The sequence below is a fragment of the Plectrocnemia conspersa genome, unplaced genomic scaffold (assembly GCF_051122295.1).
Source record: "Plectrocnemia conspersa isolate PC_06_02 unplaced genomic scaffold, ASM5112229v1 ptg000012l, whole genome shotgun sequence".
In the NCBI taxonomy this organism is placed as follows: Eukaryota; Metazoa; Arthropoda; class Insecta; order Trichoptera; family Polycentropodidae; genus Plectrocnemia; species Plectrocnemia conspersa.
In genome coordinates this window covers 14,971,382-14,996,524 of record NW_028277176.1, presented here as the reverse complement: position 1 = coordinate 14,996,524, position 25,143 = coordinate 14,971,382, and the positions used below count along the sequence as shown (strand labels likewise).

General features: G+C 32.0%; 1 protein-coding gene and 1 long non-coding RNA gene across 16 annotated transcripts in view; one reads left to right on the top strand and one right to left on the bottom strand.

The window, feature by feature from the left end:
- Positions 1-685: 685 nt before the first annotated feature.
- LOC148228346 (uncharacterized) lies at positions 686-3,280 on the top strand. Its single transcript, XR_015811620.1, has 2 exons — positions 686-881; positions 3,073-3,280. It is a non-coding gene; the product is annotated as an uncharacterized LOC148228346 (long non-coding RNA).
- The window catches only part of Zasp52 (Z band alternatively spliced PDZ-motif protein 52), a 69,028-nt gene continuing 47,155 nt past the window's right edge, over positions 3,271-25,143 (bottom strand). For 3 of the 15 annotated variants that reach the window (XM_088199789.1, XM_088199791.1, XM_088199790.1), the window contains exons 3-17: positions 22,091-22,242; positions 21,839-22,010; positions 21,642-21,775; positions 21,468-21,559; positions 20,720-20,864; positions 18,562-18,750; positions 18,364-18,481; positions 16,334-16,687; positions 15,837-16,047; positions 15,112-15,150; positions 11,084-11,234; positions 8,777-8,963; positions 8,584-8,704; positions 7,327-7,442; positions 3,271-5,180 (exon numbers count right to left, since the gene is read on the bottom strand). In XM_088199789.1, coding sequence (XP_088055915.1) covers positions 5,103-5,180; positions 7,327-7,442; positions 8,584-8,704; positions 8,777-8,963; positions 11,084-11,234; positions 15,112-15,150; positions 15,837-16,047; positions 16,334-16,687; positions 18,364-18,481; positions 18,562-18,750; positions 20,720-20,864; positions 21,468-21,559; positions 21,642-21,775; positions 21,839-22,010; positions 22,091-22,242 — 2,259 coding nt within the window. In that variant the 3' untranslated portion in view covers positions 3,271-5,102. Of the gene's footprint in view, positions 5,181-7,326; positions 7,443-8,583; positions 8,705-8,776; positions 8,964-9,311; positions 10,237-11,083; positions 14,280-15,111; positions 15,151-15,836; positions 16,048-16,333; positions 16,688-18,363; positions 18,482-18,561; positions 18,751-20,719; positions 20,865-21,467; positions 21,560-21,641; positions 21,776-21,838; positions 22,011-22,090; positions 22,243-25,143 lie in introns of all 15 variants that reach the window. The other 12 variants (XM_088199779.1, XM_088199781.1, XM_088199780.1 and 9 more) reach the window with 6 other exon arrangements.

The following is a 25,143-nucleotide window of genomic DNA, read 5'->3' as shown; positions in this document are numbered from 1 at the left end:
ACGCTCACAAAAAAGTTCGGGTAAACAAAGAACCTACCATTCCTTGTCACAACTTGTAACAGAAATAGTTAGTTTAGCTCTCTCACTTTGTCACACGAGCTTGTACATCTTGCTCGCACCGTGTGAGAGAAAAGGCGATATACTCACCGTCTGATATACTCACACATCTTTCTCATGCGAAATTCTCTGACAAAGAAAATTTCGTACAGCGCGGGCTTGTGAAAGTTAATTTGTAAAATAAATTATTTGTACTTTAAAATTACAATTTGTTGTATCTAGGAATTTTAAAATAGCATAAAATACTTTTATAAAACTAAGGCATTCATATCATTACATAATGGGAAAAGTAGTTATAATTACTGTTAGTAATTTACTTAAATGATATCTTTTTTTAAATAATTAACAATAATTTCCAGTTAAATGAGACATAGTTTTTAAATATGCATTCAACAATTTCAAGTTTTCAATGTAACCATAATACTACCGAATCAAAAACTTACTTGATACAAAGATCAATATTACCCCGCCAGCTCTTCTTGTAGTTCGTTTATTAATTATTAAAAATTAAACTGAATTATTTTTTTATGTCAGGTTGATAATAATTATTTTTTAATTGTTTTTTTTTTGTATAAAAGAAGTACAAGGCCGATAAATTAGAAGCTATGAACAAAAATTAATTAAAAATAAAACGAGTTTGACGTTTCATCGTACAAGATGTTGTGTGCTACGAGGCTTTTTAAAAATATGATTTTTGGTACAATTGTACCTTCACGTAGTATAAAAGATTTTGGACATAAACCGTACGTTGAACCTGTGATGACAAGGCTTTGGACAATTTTTATCTCAGTTAGTATAATGTGTATACTAATCGACACTGGAAAGTAAGTATCATTATTACCACACTATTTTCTATAGTTTGGTATATTTTAATTTGAAGTACATGATAATCTTATAATATATTTTCCATACCTTACATAATTATTAATGACAAGATGTATTTATTTATATTTTTCATTATCTTGCTGATTTATTTTAATTTTTTCGTAAAATAATTAGTAATTATACATTTGAAAACGTCACTTTTACAACGACGTATTAACATTTTGGTTTTGTCATTAGTTTGGTAGAGTTATGGTACATTGAATAGTGCCTAGTTGTGGAATGACACTGAGAGGTTAAATAAAGATATTAAAATAAATAGAATGATTTTCAGGGGGTGTCTTATTTTATATGTACAATAAACAAAATTTATTTATAAATATATAACAATCTAAATTTACTACAGTACAACAATCTACAGCCGGAATATCGTTACAATTCATCAAATAATGAATTCTGGCCTGATTTTTTTGCAACTTCATTTTCTATAGAATAATTGGTCCAAATCTATCATATCCACCAATAGGTAATTCCATGTAGTCTGCACCGCAGATTCTGGAATGTTGCCGTACACCGAAAGAAAATTCTAGAAAATGAATCAACATTCGCATTCGTTGAATTACCGCCAATGGAGGAGAGCGAATATAACGGAAACTAAACAGAGCTAGACTCAAAAGCATATTTTTTTAACAAATTTTATCATTTAGTCGTTTTTTACAATTAGGGCTTATTTTTGGAGTAGTTCATAGTTTTGGTGAAACACGGTAGGTTTTTCAAGGATTAGTCATCTTACTGGTTACATTATTACTGGTCTATTGTGCTGGGTTTGATCTAGTGGCTGCTTTTATTCTAACGAGTTGCAGTAAATTAACTTTTTGGATGCAATACCAGGTGCTTTAACCATGGCTGTGGAGTCGTTTAAAAAAAACACGACTTCGACTCCGATTCCGATTCCGATATTTACCAATAACACGACTCCACTCCGACTCCGACTTAAAAAAGTTTAATTTTATCAGGTATTTTTGATGTTTTTCTACGCGTTTTATATTCGTACGCTATACACATTCATCATTACGCAATTAAAATTTCATAAATTTCATAACTTAAAAAAATGCATTTTATATAAAAAATGTTCGGGGTCGCTCATTTTTCACGACTCCGACTCCAACTCCGGCCAAAACACCACGACTCCAACTCCGACTCCGACTCCACAGCCCTGGCTTTAACCCTTTCACCGCAGCAGATATTTTTGCACACCATTTCGAAATTTGTTAATATATGGTATATTTAAAAAAATATTATGGTTCAGTAAATGTAAGTGATTTACAGCGTTAAATTATACTAAATAACCATATTAGACCTTTAGGTGCTCAATGAGTACTATGTGTTAATTTAATTACATTTTCGACTTTCCTACAATCCAATAGTGATGTTTTGTATTCTTTAGTAATAACAAAGCTTTTTACCCATTGTGATCTAGAATAAAATTCCTCTTATTTTCATTCTACATATATAGATCATAATTTAAGGAACATATATGTTAACTTATATTATAATTCTTTATCGGTTTTATTATTTCCTGTAAAATCTCTTAAATATGCCGTACATTGTTGTTAGTGTGACGTCTTCGTTTATCATTTCAACAATGAAATTATAAACACTTCTTAGGTTTTGAATTTGTTGCTTATTAATTTTATTAAAAACATCTATGTCAGTATCTACATATCCTTATTGTTTTTGAAATGATTGCTACAATTTTTTATATAAATATATTTATCTTGACTTCTTCTTTCCGATCTTCCGCAGTATTGTAAAAGTAAATTCTTCATATATTGCTTCTCAGACTGAAGTCGTATTTGGATTTAATTAAAAATATTTTTATTGATAGTATAATTTATGCTAATAATTCAATTATGTTGTTCATTGTAAATTGTATATGCTAATTTGTAATTTTATATTCGTTAACATATTCTTACTTACCTGGAGTTTGCGTTACTTTTCTTCATTTTAAGATCTCTATAAATCTTATGTGGCTGATATAAATGTCGTTTTAATTTTATCATTTATAAAATGATTTTTTTTTACATTCATGATATTACAAAAATAATTTAATTTTTATCCGATCCGAATGTATTATGTATTAGGCTTTTGAATTCTTGTAATTATAATATATTTTTATTTCATATTTTTCAGACTTCGTCAAATATTAATGACTGGTAAACGTTTACCAAAAGAGGAAAGAGGAGAACCTGATGCTATTTTATACTTTAAAGATGGTAAATCATATACGAGTCCACCTGAATTTTGAGAAGGAACATGTATATTTATATATATATAATATAATAATTGATTTTAGATGTACAAACATGTAAAAATAAATAAATAAAATTCTTCAAGTTCATTTTTATTTTATTGATAAAGCAAGAAAAAAATTAATTTACACATCTATATAGAATGCTATACACACTTATACGTTAAACATGTGTGCATATTTGGCATGTTAATGTACATAAGTCATTAAAATCGCAATAAATCACGGTAATTTCAATGTGTTGTTGAGCATCGAAATTCCGGCTTCTGCGATTTACATTACAAATATAAATCTTCAATATTATTCTTTCATAAAAAATAACGCCAACAAAAATAAATAAAATTTCAATATGCATGCATAAATATTTCAATATTGATTTTCATTCTTCATATATATATGTACGTATATACGTATATAATACATTAAAATATTTTTAATTTTCGCAAGTAAAATTATATGTGTGTATCATACAATATGTTATATTCTAATTAAAAAAAATGTTTATATGGTATATAATAAGATTCGAATAACATATTTCACCTCGACAATTTTGATAACACATAAAATATTATTTTTTAAAATCAAACACAATTTACAATGACTAGTTTACATTAGAATTGATCAAAAATAGGACAACTGACTTAATATTCATATAAAATACATGTATGTATAATTCTAATCATCTTACTAATGATAATATGTTTAAAGTTCTTAAATTTATCTTATAATTTGATCGTTCAATGTTTTTTTTTTATAATTTTATTTTTTGATAAAATATAATTAACCATGATATTATTACTGAATATTTATATCATTATAAATAAGTAAAAATAACTATGCATTATCGTAATGTTGCTTGTAAAAATTATTAATTACATTGTAAGCGATCAACATGAAGCAAATTATTGCAGCATGGTAATGAGCGGGTATATTAGATATAGTTAAATATAGCTGATTCAATTTGCATTGTGAATGTTGAACATTATCCTGTTTGGGCATCAGATCATCGTTCGAGATGCGTTTCTCGTCCGATGTCTTAAATTCGTTAATCGAACGGGACTGCTGCTCGTCGTCTCCGATTTGATTCGGAGGGTTGACAATTTTGTTGTTGTTGCTATCGTTAATATCAATGTCGGCATCGATAACATTATTGTTATCATCGTTATTAATTACCAAGCTACCATCACAGGTGTCTCCAACAACTTGTATCGGTATATCGTGCACTACGTTAACTACTGATATATCACAATAATTGTCCTCGATATTTTCTGTTATGTTATCCAACGGTGTCGTTATCGTTTGCTCTGTGGAGTGATCCGTTGAAATATCTAGCAGAGGCACAGAGCTCTCTTCGACCGTAATATGGCTTTTGTATACGATTCCCTCTGAAAAATTTTGTTGAAAATTGCAAAACGGTTCAGGAGTCGTTCTTTGCGATATAGATTCACAAAATGCATCTTGACTATCTACAATCGGAGCAAGGTATTGGGGAACTGACGGATACTTATGCGGTGTGTGCCGACCATATAAATATTCGTCAAATTCCATCAGTGTCGGAGTCAGTTTTATTCGTAACACATCTTCGTTGGTATATGTTTCAGTGCGGAGAGTGCCGCTGATTGATTTTGGCGTGACGCCATCGGTGTACGACGAATCGTCTTCGACGTCGGACAGATCGTCTATTTGCGTGTCTGTGATGTTGCAAGTTGTCAGACTGTGAACAGTGTCAACGGTTACTGTGCCGAGAACGTTTCCCGTATCGCTTAATATATCAGAAAATATCCCTTTGTCAGTATTATATGGAGAAGAATTTTGTAATTCCCTTATGTTGGAAACATCTTGTGAATAATAAATTTGATTACAGCTGGGTGTACATAATAAAGATGTGTTGTTAACGTTATCATTGTATGAACTAACGAGCATGGTTTTTGCAGAACGGACGTCCTCCCTTGGCGTAGAAGCTCTGTCCTTCGAGATTCTTTTTGCACATCTGAAAAATTACATATTATTCAATTAATATTGTGATATATTACAATAACATATAAACAGATACATCAAATGCAAAGAAATACGATAGAAACCCAGTTTTTACTCTTTATTTTTTATAAATTCTCTTAGCAAAACTCAGGTTCATATAAAATATATATGTATAACTAAGCTACAAATAAACCTACGATTTTTAACCCTTTAATTTCCGAAACCTAAATAACATTATATTGAGCGATAGACTAGTGGTAAAGGTCGGTGACTAATACCTGAAAGACCTGGGTTTAAAACCCATATACACCCTAGTGTTTTTCAATTTACATCGTTTCTGGGAGATCAAAATTAGTGATTATTATATAAATATAATTCCGATCGATTATCACAGATTATGTTTTCCTAGATTTTCCTAATATCACGGATGAATAATTAAAAATAAAATCGAGCTAGTTTGTGCATAGTTTGTAAGCTGGAATAACAGTTTATAATTAATAAAATATATGTTATTGATTTACAGATTTAAGTCGCAATCTGGTGTCTCACGACTTAGTAGTTTTTTATTATGTCTACGTCGTTGTACTGCATTAACGCCTGACATGTTGCAATGGGAGATTTACAATAAATAAATAATTTGATCTGATTCTTTCTTTAATCATGAAGTCGGAACTGGCAATTCTCGCCATTAAATTCTCGGCAATTAAAGGGTTAAATACTAATATCTCATAAATTGAGTTTGCTATAAAAAAATAAATATAAACGTACAGTATTATTTTACTATATTTTCAAACAATTGCCATTCCCATTTCAATGATACGACTTTTTTAATTATACATACAAACTGTATTTTTTTAACTCTTTGGTTGCCGACCCTTTATGAACTACCCTATAGCTCATTAAAATGTATCTGATTATTTCTTTAATGATTTCGTCGCATTTTGCAATGAAAGCTGATATATCTGATTTCGGCAACTAAATGTCTAGGATTAGCTTATATTCGACACTGCATCTGATACTAATTCTTACCGTCAGATAATGAGATTATTATGAAGATATGACAATGCAATCGTAAACTATTTTTAATAGTCTTTACGATATAATCTGATGTCTTTCACATATAAATCGACGACACTATAAATTACATGGAAACCTTACAGCTTCCCGCAACAGAGTTTCTACCGTATTTATTATACCTAAAGTTACTCTATAGCTCTAAGCGTTCAATTAGTATTAAAGCTTAAAAACATACTATGCTTTTTTATTCATTTTTAAGACAAACTACGGAACTCATTAGTATTCACTCAAAAAACCCAGTTCACATAATTCTATTTAAACTAAACTACGATAATATTCTTGTTAAACGGCCACCATGTTTTTTATCATATTTAATATTTTAATTTATATTTGTGTAATATTTTGAGGGCGTTTTTATTGTTTAGGTTTTAAATTGGTTTTTTTTTTAATTTAATTTGCATTAGGTGGCGCTGTTAGTTTTTTTATATGTAAGTATGAATGATATGGCGATATTAATAATAATAATAATTCAACACAATAGAATTGAAGCAAATAAGCCTATGATCATGTTAGGCTATTGAATTAAGAAAAAACTTTTTGTCAAAAGTTACTATGTTAAAGCGAGGGACTGTTGCTGTAGTCGTGTATAGTAAACAGTGATTGTGCGCTGGAATAAAAAGAAGTTGAAAAACTTGTAAAAAGTAAACAAATTAGACAATTTTGTATGTATAATATTAAAACTTAACACCATTCGTTTATTAGGGACAATAGAGATTGATATGATTATTTTATGGATGGCGTTTTTATTCAAATTTTTTGGTATTTTGGCATTAATAATGCTGTAAAGCTTGAACTGAAATAGTTTTGACGGAAGAAGCGAACCTATTCTATTTGATCATAATATCAAACTTATACGATGAACATAAAAATGAACGTTACTATATCATCTATTGGATCTATCTGCGGAATGCCTATCTAACATTACCTTTTGACGGTATTGTATGTAAAACATATCATGTTTATTAACAATATAAAAGAATTATGCCCTTGGATGGAATCAAATTCGCATTCGCTGCAAGCTGTAGCGATCGGATGACATCGAAGTGGGTATAAGATGTAATGTGTAAGTTTAGCATACGCACCGTGCAGTTGAAGCACTGACTGTGGTAGTTATTGTTGAGGGCCTCCACCCACCTGTCTCCAGCCTCTACCGGGAATCCACATGCAAAGCACTTCGTTGTAAACAGCTCATTCCAGTCTGAAAAACATGTCAAATAATCCATAAATAAATAAGTTGTTAACAATAAAAAATAAAGGATGAAGCACGAATATTGCTACAAAAATAAATGTGAATATCTATGTTGTCTTTTCTTAGACTTCATACATTATTTGGTTATAAAGGTTTGCCCGAAAAGTTTTTTTGCACTAATTAGAGAATCGATAATTAATCAAAAAATATAATATAGTATTTAATATTATACTGCATCTTTATAATACTATTAGATTCATTGTAAAGATGGACTTCTGTACATTGATTATCATTTAGCATTGATAAATGTCATGTCACGCTAAAATTCATTGACGCCTAAACTTGAGAATCTCTTAAGCTGATATCACCTTCTTTAAGGTGATTAAACTATTTTTTAGCTGTTCTTTATACTACAAGCGTTTGTGTAGCATTACAGCCACGATTAAATTTGATAGAGAAGAAGATGTCGAAGAGTTTTTTTATTATAATTTAGCACCTTCATTAATTTCAGGATGAAACGCAACTAATTATTAACAGCAACGCAGGTTTGTTTTCGTGCTGGAAGAAAATTTATTTCACTGAGTTTTCCAAATTAATACCGCAAGTAAAATACTCGTTCTTTTAATTACAAGAATTACGATTGACAACGCTGTAAACGCAACAAAAAAATCAGTGTGATTTTTAAATTATCATTAAAAGCCAATGACGCAAATATGCGTCATTGGCTTTTAACGATAATAACACTTCCGTGGTCGTAAAATTTCACTCCAAATGTTCACATTATATGCCAGTGTACAATTGATATAAATAAAACTATTGATAATGATTCTCGAAATTAATTTAAAATAAACGATAAAAAACATTGATTTTCTTAGCGTGAAAGATTGAAATGGTCTGCCTAATATATAAATTCATGTATATTGATATATTTTGAATCAATCGCAATAAATCTTAAATTTAAAATATTTCAAAAGTTATAGATAGTAAATTTAAGAAAGATTCATAAAGAAAACATTAACACTTGAATCATCAGCATATTATTTGTATGTGTAGATATTAGGTGGATGTATTATTAAATAAATAATTATCACATTTTTTTATTGTTTCCAGTAGTATTCGTGCATTTCCCTCTATATATGTAATATCTCACCAGCTTCACAATACGGCAGACCTTCTTCTAAGAAGAACGGATTGTTACCGAACAACTTGCCGCAATAAGCGCAGCTGAAGCACTCAGGATGGAAGTGTTTACCGATGGCGTTCAAGCAGTCCTAAATTAATCGATTATATTATTAATAATAAAAAAAAACAGTGAAGACCCAAAATACGGTATTGCATCATACCCCTTTGATCTTTCCGTGACATTTATCGCATGCTGGGGCGATAAATTGTTCGAAGCAATACTCGCAGTAGAGCTGGCCGTTCTCTTCAACGAAGCCAATGTCTTGGAGTTGGCGCCTGCACGTGTTATTGACGCACACAAAGTGATCCGGGCACCAGATACGTCCCAATGCGGTTATGAATGGACCCCTAAAATCAATAAATTATGCATTAAAGATACGAATAATGATTGGAAAGTTTCTATGCTAGCACAGTATATAGAGTTGTTCGTAAATAATTTTTTAAACTGCAACAATTTTTACAAATACTTTAAAATATGATGCCAGTTGCAGCATGTTCATTTTACTAAATCAAATTTATCAGATATTTTTAACATTATCATTTATAATTTTATTTTCTGAACAACTAAATTACTACATAAACACAACAGAGAAGTTAAACTTGTTAGACATGCTAAAAATTAGCATTAAAACACTCAAAAACTACTGCAGAATAATTGAAATTTGTTTTTTTAATATGAGGTTAAGCATACTTTACCTAGTGATTTGCTTATTACACTGATTGCAAACTGGGTATACTCCATCCACTAAATCGACTGATGCGATCGTACTCATAGGTCTAGTGACGATTTGTGAATCTCTTTTGCCACAATTGATATCTTCATTAAGGTTTTTCTTCTTTTCTCTGAGCTTTACAGGCGAATCCATGCTATTGTCTACAACGTCGCATTTCTTACCAACGTCTTGTCCGCCATTAATGTACGGAGAATTGTTCAAGTTATCGTTCTTGATAATGTTAGTTTTCTCTAAAGGTTTAATGATTGGCGATTTGTCGCTGATGTTATTCTTTAAATTTTGACTAATGTTAATTTTATTTTCATTCTCAACCTTTTCTTTATTCATCAGTTCTTTTAATATCATCTTATTGAGCAAAGCTGACGTGAGCTGTCTCGGTGGTAGGTTCGTTTCGTTATGAATCTGTTTATCATACGCTGGAGATAAAGAACCGCTTCCCGAGATACTCGTCAGAGGTGAAGAGCTTTGACTTACAGATGGCGAACTGTGCAAGTTTCCGTTGCCGTTGCCGTTAAATTTATAATTTGTCTGATTGATCTTCGGCGGCGGCGGCGGAGGAGGCGGTATTTGACCATTGAATTGCACCATTGGAGGAATATCAGGTTTTATATTTCCGTTCATAAAATGATCGCCTTTTGGATGCTTGCTGGCTTCGATGGTGCTGTTTGTCAATGGAGAATTATTCAGCGGATGCTTCATCACAACCGTGTCTTTGATTTTATTAGCCATGGTCGCTATGTGATCTCCGGGTTTGACTCTACGTTGTATGCCAATTTCGTAACCGTCGAGGGCATTCTTGGCCAGCTGTCTCATCAGTGTGTTCTTTGATAGCCCGTTGAAATCCGTCCTAACGGGCGTCTCGCACAGCGGTTTATTATTGGTGTCATCTATTAGAAAATAAGTTAGTGAGTTAATATAATCAAAAACATGCCAACAACATTAATATTAATGTACATATTGTACGAATTATAAATAAAATATGGTTGCACACGTACACAAACCTACAATTGTAATAAAAATGTTTTTGAAGCAAAGAAACAATAATCTGATTCATATATAAAATCATAAGATGATCTTAAAACGTTTTTTTTTCTGCTTGTAGAGTTTTTATGTTATAGTCGTTTTATTTTTATATATATTTTTGTCAAAATTCATAATATTACAATAAGTCTGCTTTGCCAAAATACTTAAATATCATATATAATTGTATTTGTATCATTGATTATGAAGCATATTACATAATGCATTGATTAAAAATGAATTTTTCGACTCAAACAATTATGTTATTTTTAAGTAAAAATGTCAGTAATAATAGTTATAGCTATAAAAAAGAGCATTTGTCTTAGTCGATTTTAACGTGGCGACTACGTGTACCACGTCAGAGAAAAGGAGTGACTGGCAGCACTGTAAATCAGACAGCTGTCAATAATCACGCGTGTTCAAAGTGACAAATGTTAGTTTGCAAAAACTAACATCTATCATAAGCAAAAACTAACATCTATCATATACAAATTCAATTGCAAATGCTCTTTGTGTATTTAACCAAAATATGATATTTCAATACATAGTACGAATTTTGTCAAAAATGTGTAAGAAATGACAAACTATAAATCAGATTATGGAATCTTCATAGAAAGAAAGTTATTGTACAACATAATAATACATATTCTATGAATTATAAACAAAAAAAGTTGCACACACACACACGTATTTAACATGCTTCGAAGCATGTACCTAATTTGTCCATTGCAGTGACCACACAAAGGAACTCGTGTGCCGGGTACGGCAGCTTTATTTAAGATTCCTCTGCCGCGCTTCGGAGCCGACGACACGCCGAACGCTTTGCCTCGTCCTCCGGCACCGGCGCCAGCGCCGCTAGCTGCACCTGCGGAGGGGGTGGGATCACAAACCGGACCACTGGTTTTATTGTTAGCACCACTATTGGTAAAGGGTGGCTGCCCGCTGACGGATGAGGGTTTCGGAGCCATGTTCATTTGGGTAGAAAAATTCGTCGGAGGAAAAGTTTGCAATTGGGAGGGTATGGATGGTTTTACTGCCTCTGACTGAATATTATTCAATTGGTATAGATTGGATTGAGGTAGTTGGACCGGTGGATAACTGGATAAGATTTTCGTTGAACTATTCGAGCCTCGCCTTTGAATTTCGATAGTTTTAGCGGATCGCGACCGTTCAAATTCTTCAAACATCTTCTTCGTCTTCTGTACGGAATTCATACCGGACTCGTATGTCATTTGAGTTTCGCACGCTTGCTGCATGTTCTGCTGGTTAATCACGGAGGATTCGCTCACCATTGTCTGAACGTTTTGTTGACTATGAAAGCCTATTTTAGATTCTTTATGCTCCGTTTCATATGCTGATTGTTGAGTTGAACACCAGTTTTTGGCTCCCGATGCATTGTAAGTTTCAACACCGCCTTCGAATTTAGCTTGAATCATTTCATGCTCTTTTCTGAGATTTGACGTAGCTTTACATAATAAAGGTTGATGTTGTTGAGGAGCTTCTTTAACGCGAGGAGCTTTCAACGGATTCCCAGGTGGTCCGGGAGCTGGTGATTGTGTGCGAAGTTTAGGTGTCGGCGAACGGCTGACATCGGGACTAGATGGCTCATATAAGTTTGTTTCTGCTGCATTATGCTCGACTGATATTAGATTCATTTGATAGTAAGGGATTAATGGAGCTGGTTTATTGATAAGACTCGGAGTGTGAGGCCGACTGCGAATAATCGGCGTAGTACGGAGATTTATATTATCACTAACTGGCTGGAAAGTCATAGTGATTGGTACATCTTTATGAAAATCTGAGATTGTTTCAATTTCAGGTATCATTTGAGGTGGTGGGTAAGTTATCACGGGCGGTAACGGTTCTGGTTCAGCAGGTCTTTGTACCTTTTTAATGGTAGGATTGTTTGATTCCGTAGCCATCACTGGAGTTATAGGTGCTTGAAGAATGGGAGGATCACTTACGACCTCTGGTGTAATGCCCATTTGAGATGGTAAATGCTCAAGATGTTGTTGATAACAAGGTAAATGAGAAGGCATATGTAATCCAGACGATTGATTTTTTGCGTAAGAAGAGAGCTTTTCGTCTTGGAGACTTTGCTCAAAGACCATTTGCTTATTTTCAAATGATTTTCTGGATGTAAATTGCTCACATGACTGTGAAATCTGATGTGACTCAGAAGTCATAGTTTGGCACTGTAAAGAATTGTTAGCATAGTGTGCTTTCAGTTCTTCAGTCACCGGTGGGAAAGATACGGGCTCACCAGCAAACTCGCACGGTGGCGGCGGGGGGAAAGTTTGCACGCTTCTCATAACTGGTTTAAAAGCTGAAGTCTGAATCGATGATTGTAATTGACAAGCCGTTTGAATAGGAGCTTGTGAAGTTTGCATGAACGTTTGGCACGGTTGAGTAGCAACCGGCTTGATACATTCGAATGATGTACTATTAGTCGTCAACGATTGAGATTGAGTTTGAGTCATGGACTGAGAGATTGATTCGGTGAAATGACTAGCGCATTCTGACGTAATAGGCGTGAAAGGGCGTACAGGGGCTACCGTTAACGCTTCTACTAAAGAACCTCTTTCAATCGGTTGAGCACCTAATGGAGTATAGGGACGTGCAGGAGCAACAGTCAACGCCGATACAAAAGGAGAAATGGCACCATCTCTCGGAGGTCTCGGTTCAATTGTCATCGATATTTCTGGAGGAAAGTATGGAGTAGTTTCCTCTGGCATTGAGAAAGTTTCACCCGATGTCTTATTTATGGGAACGTAAGGCTTTATTGGAGGAATAGAGCAATAAGTTTTTTTAAATGAAACTTGTTCAGATTCAGTCGATTCAACTGCACTAGATTGAGATACAGTTACGGCCTCAGTTTGTAATTGCATCAAATTCTCTGAAACTTTGACTTCTGGCTCCTTAATATGTTCTTCAATATGTGTGTATGTACAAACAGTCGGAGCTTGCGTTGTGCTTGGAAACGGTGAATAAGGCCTTTCTGGTGCGGTTGTTACAGCTTCTAAGAATGAATGTTCATGAGTTTGAATACCGCTAAATTCCATATTATCTTTATAAGCAATTTGAATTTCATTGTTGTTTTCTTCTTTTGCGACAGAAGAGGAACACATTTCTTCAAACGTTTGCTTTTCTATTAAAGGACTAGATACGTCTTCCGGTGTAGGAGATGCCGGTCTAGGTGTTTCATTTCTTATCATCGATGAAACTAAATTTTGGGTATCGACAGCTTCACTGATTGTTTCCACACATTCTATCGGTGTTCTTCTCTCTGTGATCTGTGATACTTCAGCGGAACAAATTGACTCCTTGTGCTTATGGATTTTGGTTTCGTTGATTTGTTCTACTTCCTTGATCTCTTTCACGGCCATAGTATCCGCTAACGGTTCGTTAAACGTCGTTTGTATAGGCTCGCCCGTTTCAGATTTATACATCTTTGTTTGAGCCACTTCTTTTAACAATAGATCGCTTTTTTGCTGACTCACATTTCCTTCAATCATTTGAGATGAAATGCTTAACATTGGTGCTGTTGTTTGATAGTTTTGTGTTGAAGTCATCGTCGAATTTGACGACTGGGACATCATGGAGCTCGATGTCTGAGACATCATGGAAGAACTATGCATTGCGGATGAAAACTCTTGACTCATTTCGGACGTTACGCTTTCTGCGCTGTCGAGGATCTTCTCCTCTACTAGTTGCTCGGAGAATTTTACGTGATGACTGTCGGGATCGGATCGAGATTGTTTCAGTAACCACGGAGCAGGCATTTGAGGAGCAGGTTCTGTGCGGTAGATCGGCTTGGGAGATTGACAAGGAAGAACCGGTTGAGAACTTTCGTTTTCTGATTCTTCCTCGCTCTGAACGGGAGGCCAAACAACACTTTTTACACCTTTAGCTTATTGTATTAACGTTATTGAAGCGTTCGGTAAATTTGATTATTTCAACATTAATATTACACAATAAAACATGATATTAGTCATGGACGTGGAGGAGCAACAACGATAATGGGAAATGGAATGGAAAATTGTAAAAAAACAATAATATCAGTCAGGTGAACAATAAAAGCGTTTACTAATGCGTTGCTCTACGGTATTTCTATATGATTAAATATGATTATCTTGAAGAAAAAAATGCTACTCAGCATCAGTTATACACAAACGAATAAAGCGAATTAGAATTATTATCAATTTTAATACAAGCGTGAAGCGATAACTTTGATCAAACATATTATATTTGACCAAGGTGTGTAAGTGCAGAGCGACATTTTATTACACCTATATATTCAACTGACTTTAAGATATACATATACTGAGTAATCTAAAATTTAATCATAGAAAGCGTGAAAATTAAATACTGTACATGAAAGTAATCGACGTTGATAATAAAAGTTGAACATTTTCAATAAAATATGTATATTCTCATAATAACAATGACAAAACAAAATAAAAATATAAATCTGCTTATAACTTTGTAAGACATGTAAAATCTGTAAAATTAAAATAAACACAGTGTTCATATATCGTTGTATTCAGTCTGAATTGTCTTATGTATCAATACGTATATATAGAATGTAGATATATTATCGCTTAAGATGCCGCATGCATTAATGATCGTCCTATATGGAAGAATCATTAATTACAGAGAGTATTATTTATAATTTTAAACTGTGTTTGGATTTTTATATAGCGTATAATACTACAGCGTCTAATTTGCTATACCCTAATTACCTTTGTAAGGGGCAGCAACTTTCAGCATTGAATAAAGACCTAAAATTATTAAGTAGATTTTTCAAAAATAAATGTGTGTATAATTATAAAAAATATATTAATTATATAAATTACATGTATAATTTTAAAAATAAATATTATATTTACTTGTATATGTTGTAAACGTATAGTTGTGTGTGTGCATATGCTTATATAAAAATAAAGTACATTTGTGCAGATTTATATCATATTATAATTACAAAATATATATTGTATATTTATAACATATAACTATAAAATTTTAAATTGTTTTAAATTATAATTTTAAATATATTTTTTGAAACGGGACAGAACAACACATTTTAAAAGCTGAATTAAAACCACAATTTAACAACACACAATGTCATGTAATAAAATAAAACACAATTAAAATTGTTTTAGATTTAAAGAAAAGCATCTTATTGCTTTTTATTAATGTTAAATTATTCTTGAGAGATTAATTAGAGATAAATATATTTTTTTAAATAAATATCAAATCTTAAAATTTTAAATTCACACCCAAATTTATAAATAAAAATAATGATTAAAAAAAATATAATTTTTTTTAAATAATCAATTTAAATTTATAAAATAGCCATAAATGAGTCCGAACTTTATAAAGCTTATACTTTTAATACTGTATAAGGAAAAGCTATAAAAAATAAATATTCTCTTTTATAATTAACAAGCAAATGTGACGTGTTTACCTGGTGTCGGTTGCATGGCCAAAGCTGGTGCTGAAAATGGTGGCGGAATCGGAGCCGCTTGTTGAATTGGTCTTTGCAGAGTGCATGCTGGTGATATGGGAGCCGATGGAATAGAAGGCATCGACCTCGGAGACAAAGAACAGGCAGAAATCGGAGCTGCCGGAGACATCGGAGAACCAAATGGCTTCGGTCCCGAAATGTTGCTGGATGGCTACATTAAAAATAAGACATCTTTATATCATCATAAACTATATATAATCTAATAACATTTAAGCAGTTCCTCTTTGAAACTGATAATGCAATAAAATAAATTTGATACATGAATCATTCTTTACATTTAATTAATTAAAATATATACTTATTTTATAAAAATTACACCTTATTTTTAAAATAATATATTTTGCTGTATATACAAATAATTTTTTAAATAAATAAGTTATATATAGACTCATATATAAAATCCCATATTATTAATTTGAATCATACAAAATGTGTACCTTATAATTGCCTCCTAAGTGGGGTGGGATGACTTTCTTATACACACCGTTAGTGGTATTTAAAGTATTGTTAAAGTTATGATTAGCGACCTCGTCTCCGTTCGTAAGCTTGGCGCCGTTCATGGTAGGCGGTGCGCAAGTGTTGTTGGCGAATCGGTGTGTACTTTCGTTTTTGTCAATTGTGTTAATATTGGACGCTTTGCTCGCATTCGTGCATGTGTTAGGGAATTGTGGGTGGTTATCCTTTTTGCTTTCTCCGTTGATTAAAAGAGACGCAAACGCTTCCAAGTGTTCGGATTTTAAAGCCGGCAAACCATCGGTTTGTTCCCCCGACAAGCCATTCGAAGAAGAGAGCTGAAAAGTTTGGAATTAGAATAGTACAACATTGAAACGCAATACATGCTAGGTTCATATACTACAAGTTAAATTAATGCAGGTTAAATCTTCAATAAAATCATAGCTCCTAAATCATTTTTTTAGCGTTAAATTGATATTCTAAATTTTTACCAATATAGCATGGAAACAAAATATGTGACATATTGAATTAATATGAGGCACGCATATTATTTCTAATAAAATGTTTATCTTCTAATATTATTTTTATTGGATATTAAATTGTACTATATTAAGCGGAATAACAACCGGTGGTGTAATAGAAACAATTAAACTCCATAAGTAATGTCTGATAACATCTGGCCATTTTAGAATAAAGTATTCAGAAACCATAAAAAATAGCTATGTCAGATATTGATTCTATATGTCATGTGTATCTGAATCTATATATATTATTATTAATTTAGGATGTATGATTTTAAAAGGTTACCTTTTTGTGCTCACTTTGTATATATTTTTAGTACTTGAGGGGTATAAAAGCAAGAATAGCAATTTAAAAAAATATAGGTAAAAATGTGTGTGAAATATTATGATTGAGACAGTTCGTAAAGGAACTCGGAGATATCTCTATATGAGGGAGTTTGTCTAATATTCTTTCCTGTATTCCAGCGCCTTTCTATTCTGCGTTGTCCTAGAAAATTATACATTGCCAAACATTTATTCAAATTACCGAAGATTGCTGTATATGTAAACAATCCTTTTCCTATACATCTTCGAGCAATGCCTTCAAGGCAACTTTTCATGCTATTTAGGTGAGGATATCTGCATTCTTAACAACTTGTCTATGGCTTTTTAATACTATAAGTATTCTTACATTTATCTGTTGAGCGTCAGCAATGAGAAGCTGGTTTGATTCATATCCTTTAATTTTGTTATTCTATATTTATTTTTTTAAATTTAATGTTTTATGTTTTATTTTATTATGTTCTCTTTATTTTCTACCATTGTGACACATTGGGGGTAATCTGTTAGATCATGACAGTTTCTTTTTCATAAAAAAAGTACATCAAAGCGTCAGAAGCGGTGGACCTGGTTCTTTAAGCATCAAATACTCGATCATTGAATGGATCACCGATTGCTATTCACCCAGGATGATCGAGAAAGTAAAAATATATCTGCTAGTAACTATATTGGCATATGAAAGCTGCTGGAGGGGGTGTAAACTAATATTAAAAAACACAAAAATTAAAATATATGAAACATTGATTTTTCCGATGGAATATTTTCGGACCTTGGTGAAGAATGGACACCATAGATTGATTACCAATACCACACGACTGAAAATGTGAGAGTAGGAGATGAGAGCTCTGTATATAGATCACGAAAAGATCTAGACACTACTATTTTGATTGGTCGTTAATAAATATGGATGGTAAAAAATTTTATAGTGTTTCTTATATTGATTTACATTTTTATTCTAATTACATTGATTTGTTACGGATATGGGTGATAGCATGTTATTATTATGTTTTTACTTGCTTTTAAGCCCCTCATTAAATACACTGTAAACTTACATTTTTAACTCATAAGTGGTAAGTCCTTAAGCACAACATATAGTTAAAATTGTTAGATATAGAAATGATTATATAGCTTTTGGCTAAAGTTATGACATTAATTGTTTAATAATAAATAATTACCGAGAACATAGATGGACCGTTTCCACTCATCGGTGGAATTGGGTTTGATAACGGCAGCAAAGGCATGGTGTGAGATGCGAGAGCAGAAGTGATGGTGCTCGCCGGCATGTTGTTGTTCCTATGTTTGTTTTAGAATAAATGCATTAGCTATGTTTATCTAATAGTTGAATAAATATTTCGTCATAATATTATACTTACGGCATCATGGTAACCGGCTCGAGATTCGGTGCTGGTGGATTTTGACGAGCCACCATCTTTGCGTGGATGTCGCAGTACAGCTTACCGTTCAGGTTGTAGTAACCTTGATTTTTGAGAGACGAGCCGCAAGTGGCGCATTTGAAGCACTCAACGTGCAAGTTTTTATCCTTGATGCGTACAAACACTCCGCTGTGAAAAAAAACCATAGCAAACGTTTCATAATGATATGTAAAAGCAATAAAGATTAAATATAATACTATCGTAAACATAATTACAATAAAATTGAATATATATGGTACATAATTTAATAGAATATATATTACACTTACATGCGACATAAAAATGCATGTTTTATATTGGAAAAATACAGAGAAAGAATAGACTTATAATTTATAAGTATAACACTAGGTAACAAATGCATTATTGATGTAAACATCATTAATGATCATCTTTGATATTATATTGGAAATTAAAAAAAATATTTTTATTGAAATAAAAATTATTCTGTTATATAGTATTCATACAAGAAGTAAAATTGAATTTTGTAATAATAATTACTAAGAAATATTTGTGAAACAAGACTTTGTTATGCAGTGTACATTACATAAGATTCCGAACAAGCTCTAACATAAATAATTGATTAATTATTTGTTTTATGCTAATTGAGATCAAACTTCTATCATATGTATAAAATGCATATTTTTTCAATAATAGTATTGATTTATTTCTATTCATTACATTTATAATAGGTATATAAAAAATGTTTGTGGTTAGGTAAAGGCACCGTAAGGTAAAAATATATATAGCAAACTACATGAGAGTTCTATGGTTTATGTCAAACAATATTATTACATAATGATATATAATATAATAAAATAAAACTTGGCAAATATTCAACAGTTTCCATAATATTGGATTATGTTCTTCATCGTTAAATTTCAAAATAAAATGCGATGGAAACTATATAGATCAATTATACAATAAATATGAAACCATATGGTATATCTAACATATATAAAGGATAAGGCATAGTTGTTGCTACAATGCGGATATATATTATTAGTTATTTAAAAAATCCATAATATATAATAAAATATTGGCAAAAAAAATTAAAACCTAGTCTTTTTATGTCTATTGTGTTAATATATTAGCAATATAGCGGTGTTTTAAATTTGTTTCGAACTTTTGCTTTGACTCATCCTCATACAATCTAACACCAATTAACCAATCGAAAGTTGCACGGTTACCTTCTATTCAAAACATATACTCTATATTATTTTGAATGTCTCACTTTAGGTCCTAAGAAGTTGGCATATAAAAGTTCTCTTTAGGATGTTAAAGATAAAGATGATATGTACAAATTAATTTGGTGGTTTGGTTGATTTTTTAAATCTTTAGATGTATGTATTTGTAACACAATAGAAAATCTGAACCACGGGTAACATTGGGTAATGGACATCTAGTTAAAAATAAATAAAAGATATGCACTTCTGTAGCAATATTCGTGCCTTACCCTTATATGAATGAATAGGATTCTAAATGAGATGATTTTTATATAAGAGATGATCTCAAAAATGTAACATGCATGTCATGTTGTACTAAAAACATACACTTGGTTCTAATATCTTACAATGACACACTATATGCAATGTGACACGAGCAAAATCCATCAAATCTATTTTCATATGGGTCTTACACAATGTATTCTTTACAATCAGAGCAAGATGGCGTATCGGCCACAGGCCCGAGGGATTCGGAAGCGTCGACTGATGGAGACGGCGCTCCTAATTGAACTTCTCCACTCGATAATACTTGATGACACCCGATTGGCAAGCTCGGACGGTGTGGAGGCTCGGGTGCCAGATAAATCGGGTTCTCCTCTGGAATTGGAGTCTGAGTGCCATGACTAATTTTTGGTGGTGGCGGTGGCGGATGAGATTGTCTCGAGCGGTGGGATAAGGGCAGCGGACTAGCCGTGCGAACATGGCTCGCAGTCGAGTAAAAGTGTGATGTTTCTACATTTGCAAAAAGTGGCACAGTTGAAATAAGACAGATTTGAAAAATGATTTAAGACTAGTGACCGCTATTCTGCTTCGCATTGTCGTCGCTGAAAAAAAGGTTTATGAAGATTAGTTTCGTTCTTTTGGGGGTAACTTACATGATGAGTCTTTCGCATTCTTCGCAAATATTTTGTCCTGGCGGAAGACCTCCTGTATTATTAATCGGTGCGTCTGGGCGAGTTACTGGAGCCGTCACATGCCTAAGACCTGATGCACCTCCCGATGGAGAATGTGTTGCAACATCTACTCGACATAAAACACGGTGGAAACATGCAATGAAGATATGCTTTTAATTTGTATGAGTAATTTTCATTAAATACTGTAATAATGAAGAGATGATATCAAATCATAAAAATTCATGAAACATAGCTATGCAGAAGTCTGAAGTAACCAAAATATTTATTGCCCAACTGGGTATCTGTCCTGAGCAAAATTCACTTAAATTCTTATTGAGAGATTGTCTATGCGACTTGCAACTGACGGCAAATCCTAGTTCATTTTTAAGAAAATTCCGCTTAACACATTATTTTTTACTACTAACTACAACCACAAAATTATATTTTTTAATCAATCTGTCTTCTGCATAGCTTTGCTTAATTTTAAATTTAATATACTATCTAATTAATGCATATTTTAAATATAAAAATGAATAGATTCAAGTGAAAGGTATTATGAGAGATATGCATACAGGAAAACTATTTCAACAACAAAATAATTATAATAAAAATACAAGTAAAATATCAGTGTTGCCACATAATATAATTATTACTACATTAAGCCTTTTAAAATAAATAAGGCAGCCCCAATAATGTATTATATATCATTTTTAATTAAAAAATACATCACCTGGCTCCGGTTCGTTATCGGCTTCTTGCAACATCTTGAAAACCTCGCTCTTTTCCTTTTCATATGTTTTCTCGTTTTTCTTGAAATTGACACTAAAATGAGCAGCAAATTATAAACATGTGTAATTAAATATAAAGTAAGAATGCAAATATGAACATAAAAATATTTTTATACCCCAATACTCCTCCAGCGAGCACTTCGGCTTGAGCCGACAGAGTTTCAGCAATCGTCTCCTCACTGTATATTCCTACAGGGGTGTTGTATTGCTTGTTCACAATGCTCTTGACTGTATCGCCATTTCCATTCATCTAAATTATATATAAATGTGTAAATTTCTAATGGTAAGAAAAAAATATTTATGTAATACATACATAATTGAACGGTTTGGCAGCGCTGTTATATCCAGAGCCGATGTGCTGAGCTTGTTGGTTGTTTGCCTTCAGTGAGGTCTGAGTAACAACAGGGCTAGCACATTGGAATTTGCTGTTTGGTGATGGGATAGATCCCACTGGAGTGACTGATGGCTTCCACGTGCTGCCGCCTCTGATTTAACAATAACAAACCCGAGATTAGCACGCTGTTTTTAATCATTGTTTACGTAAGCTATGTATAGGTGTGTTTACCTCTGTACGCATATATCAAAGTTTAGACCAGCATTTACAATGATATCCTGTGCTTCTTTGTGTTTGAGGTTGAATACGTCGGTGGTGTTGACTTTGATCACGGAGTCTCCGGCCAAAAGTCCAGCTTTTTCTGCAGGACTTCCTCCATTTACCTGCAAATAAAAAAAGAATACAATTTATTATATGTATCATAGTAGTCATGGTATAGGATTTTATGCACTTTCCCTTTATAACTATTTCAATTTTTATGATTCCATTTATGTACATATTAGATATGTACATATAAACTATAATATAATTAGAAATATAAGATGTGATTTTCAAAGCACATCTATGTTACAGTTTTAAGTAAGTAAATTATTTATAATTATATTATCAATAAAAAATACTCCAGGAGTCCTACAGCTCGCATCGGTATTTATTTATCGAGTAAAAAGTTAATATTTTAGTAGTGGTTTAAATTTTGGCTAAAGGCGTTTAACAACTACTTTCATATCTATTTATGTTCATAGATGTCTATATATGGTATATGTGAACATAACATAATCTCTGTTTTTATGAATTAAAACACTATTATTTTTTAACCAAAATTAATTTTTAGGTTTGTATTTCAAACATAACACAGTTTAGGATAAGATTAATATTTTCTAAATTAAATTATATGTTATAAATAAATTATATTTTACATTTATAATAAATGTAGAAAACATTAACTTAAACTTATTTCATATACTCCTACTAATAGTTACAATAATTAGGACAACGATTCAAGGACAAAACTGTTTGATAATGATAATTAAAATTAAAAAAAACTTTTCACATGTTTATATACCAAAATCTACTTGCAGTCTTTCTCGGACATATTTTTTCTCTCAAGTCGTTGCAATAAAGCTATTAATTGTGCTTAAGTATATATTTATTTTTAATCTTTTAATATTTATTTTTGAAGCTAGATTTTTAATTTACATAATGATCTGTTTAGATTACAGGCAAGTGATAGATTAGATTTACTAAATATATTTTCATGCAATTAATGGCTACACATGTCAGATTTAACATTTTTTCTGATCGCAAGACTATTTTTGCCAATGATATAATTATATTTACATTTAAAGCACACTGACATACTACACACACTAAGGTCATTAAATCTAACTAAACGTCGATAGCATGTGCCAAATTGTATAATGTTTAATGTCAAATTTTAACGAAGCTTCACTACATTTTTTTGGACACAGTCCAGAGAGTGAAAGACGCGTGACTTTCGACTATTCCTAGTGATTTCGATAATTAACTGCGTTTGAGCGGATTGACAAACGCTGGGACTTTGTATCGCATCAAGATTTGGATGCACTAAAAGTGCGCTCAGATCGTCCAGATTTAAAGCGGCATTTCTGGAATGATAAGTGGGTGAAAGTGGTTTTCCTATTACTCGGGTGAGGTGAGCTATAGCTGCATTTCGACTCTAATATTTCAATGTCTGACCTCAGGAGCGTCCATTGTTAAATATAAAAATACACACAAACAAAGTGACTTTAGAAATAGAATAAAAGTAATCAATCAAAAATTGAAAGGTCGTTAAAACATTGGAGTTTGGTGCCAATTTTTTTCGATTTGCGTCAATATATCGATTTTCATAACTGCTGATTTTTAATTTGTTATTCGTTACAGATTTATGATGTTAGTGATTTATATCATGTGTCGACAAGCAATACTAATTTTAGAACATTACCAATAAACATATTATTTATACAATAAGTAAAATTCTTTTGACAGTTATCCTTTATTTATTTTGTACATATCGCTAAAACGCTGCACGTTTACAAATGCACGAGAAAAAATAATCAATCATTTTTTATAAATATTTTAACGTATCTTAATAATATATATGTATGTTATAATAGTTTTACAATAACTTAACATGTATTCTAAACAAAAATATAACTTATATATTTTCCCCCTTTTACATAATATATCATTTATTAATAAAGCATTATAATTCACAATAAATAACATTCAAAGTCGAGCAGTGCAAATTTCATATTACTGTGTATTATAACGCGATATAATTGAATAAATTACGTCCATTTCGCGCAATTGCACATTGTTGTGACGTTTATGGCGGTTTTGCGAACACGCGGGGGTAGAGCGCATAGTAACGAATAAATTTCGCACAAATCGATTCGATTGTAATCCTTTGTGCGGTTCGATTGTATTATCATTTCTAACTTTGTGTAAACACAATGACATTTCATTTAGGCGGAAATGCGCTTTCGTATCTCGCGCTATGAAAATATATAGGTACAGATAGCAATCATCAATCAAATTGAATGTGTTCATGAATACACACGTTTTTTATACCATATCCTATTACTATGTACTCGCGATTGTATTTTATCATTTTCGGTTTCGCGTACACGCATTTAAATAACCAATTTTATTGAAACGCGAATCATCTTCAATCATTAGGTGAATGGAATTGTTTCGAATTATGGACATGGTTAATAAAAAAAGTATTATTGAACAATCGGAACTCGTAATCCCCCGTTGTGAGAATAACGAAAATCAATGCGTACTTTGAATTGCTCGTAAACAATAAAAGATTACGATTTAAAGCACATTTTTAGAACATATTATATTTTTATGTGCGCGTATTATTAAATCAGGGTTGCCATTTATTGAATTTAAAAGGTTTCTTCAGTTATTAAAAATATATATAAATCGCTATCTCAGAATGCGTATTAATATAAAATAATTAACTAAATTAAATATTGTAATGTAAAGTCCATTATTTTTAACTCAAGATTCACAGCATAATTTTTTATGAATAATTTAAAAAAATAATATCTTGTTACCATATTCAATATTTGTATTTATTTTTTATAAATAGTTTGCTCTCACTAAAGGAAAATTTAATATTCTCTGATTTAGCAAAGATGAGTCGAAACTGTGCTATAACGTAACGCACGAGCATGTTCTGGGGCACAAAATAGGGTTTGGCGAGCATAGAAGGACAATGCGCGATGCCTCTCAGGCATTATAGAAATGTATAA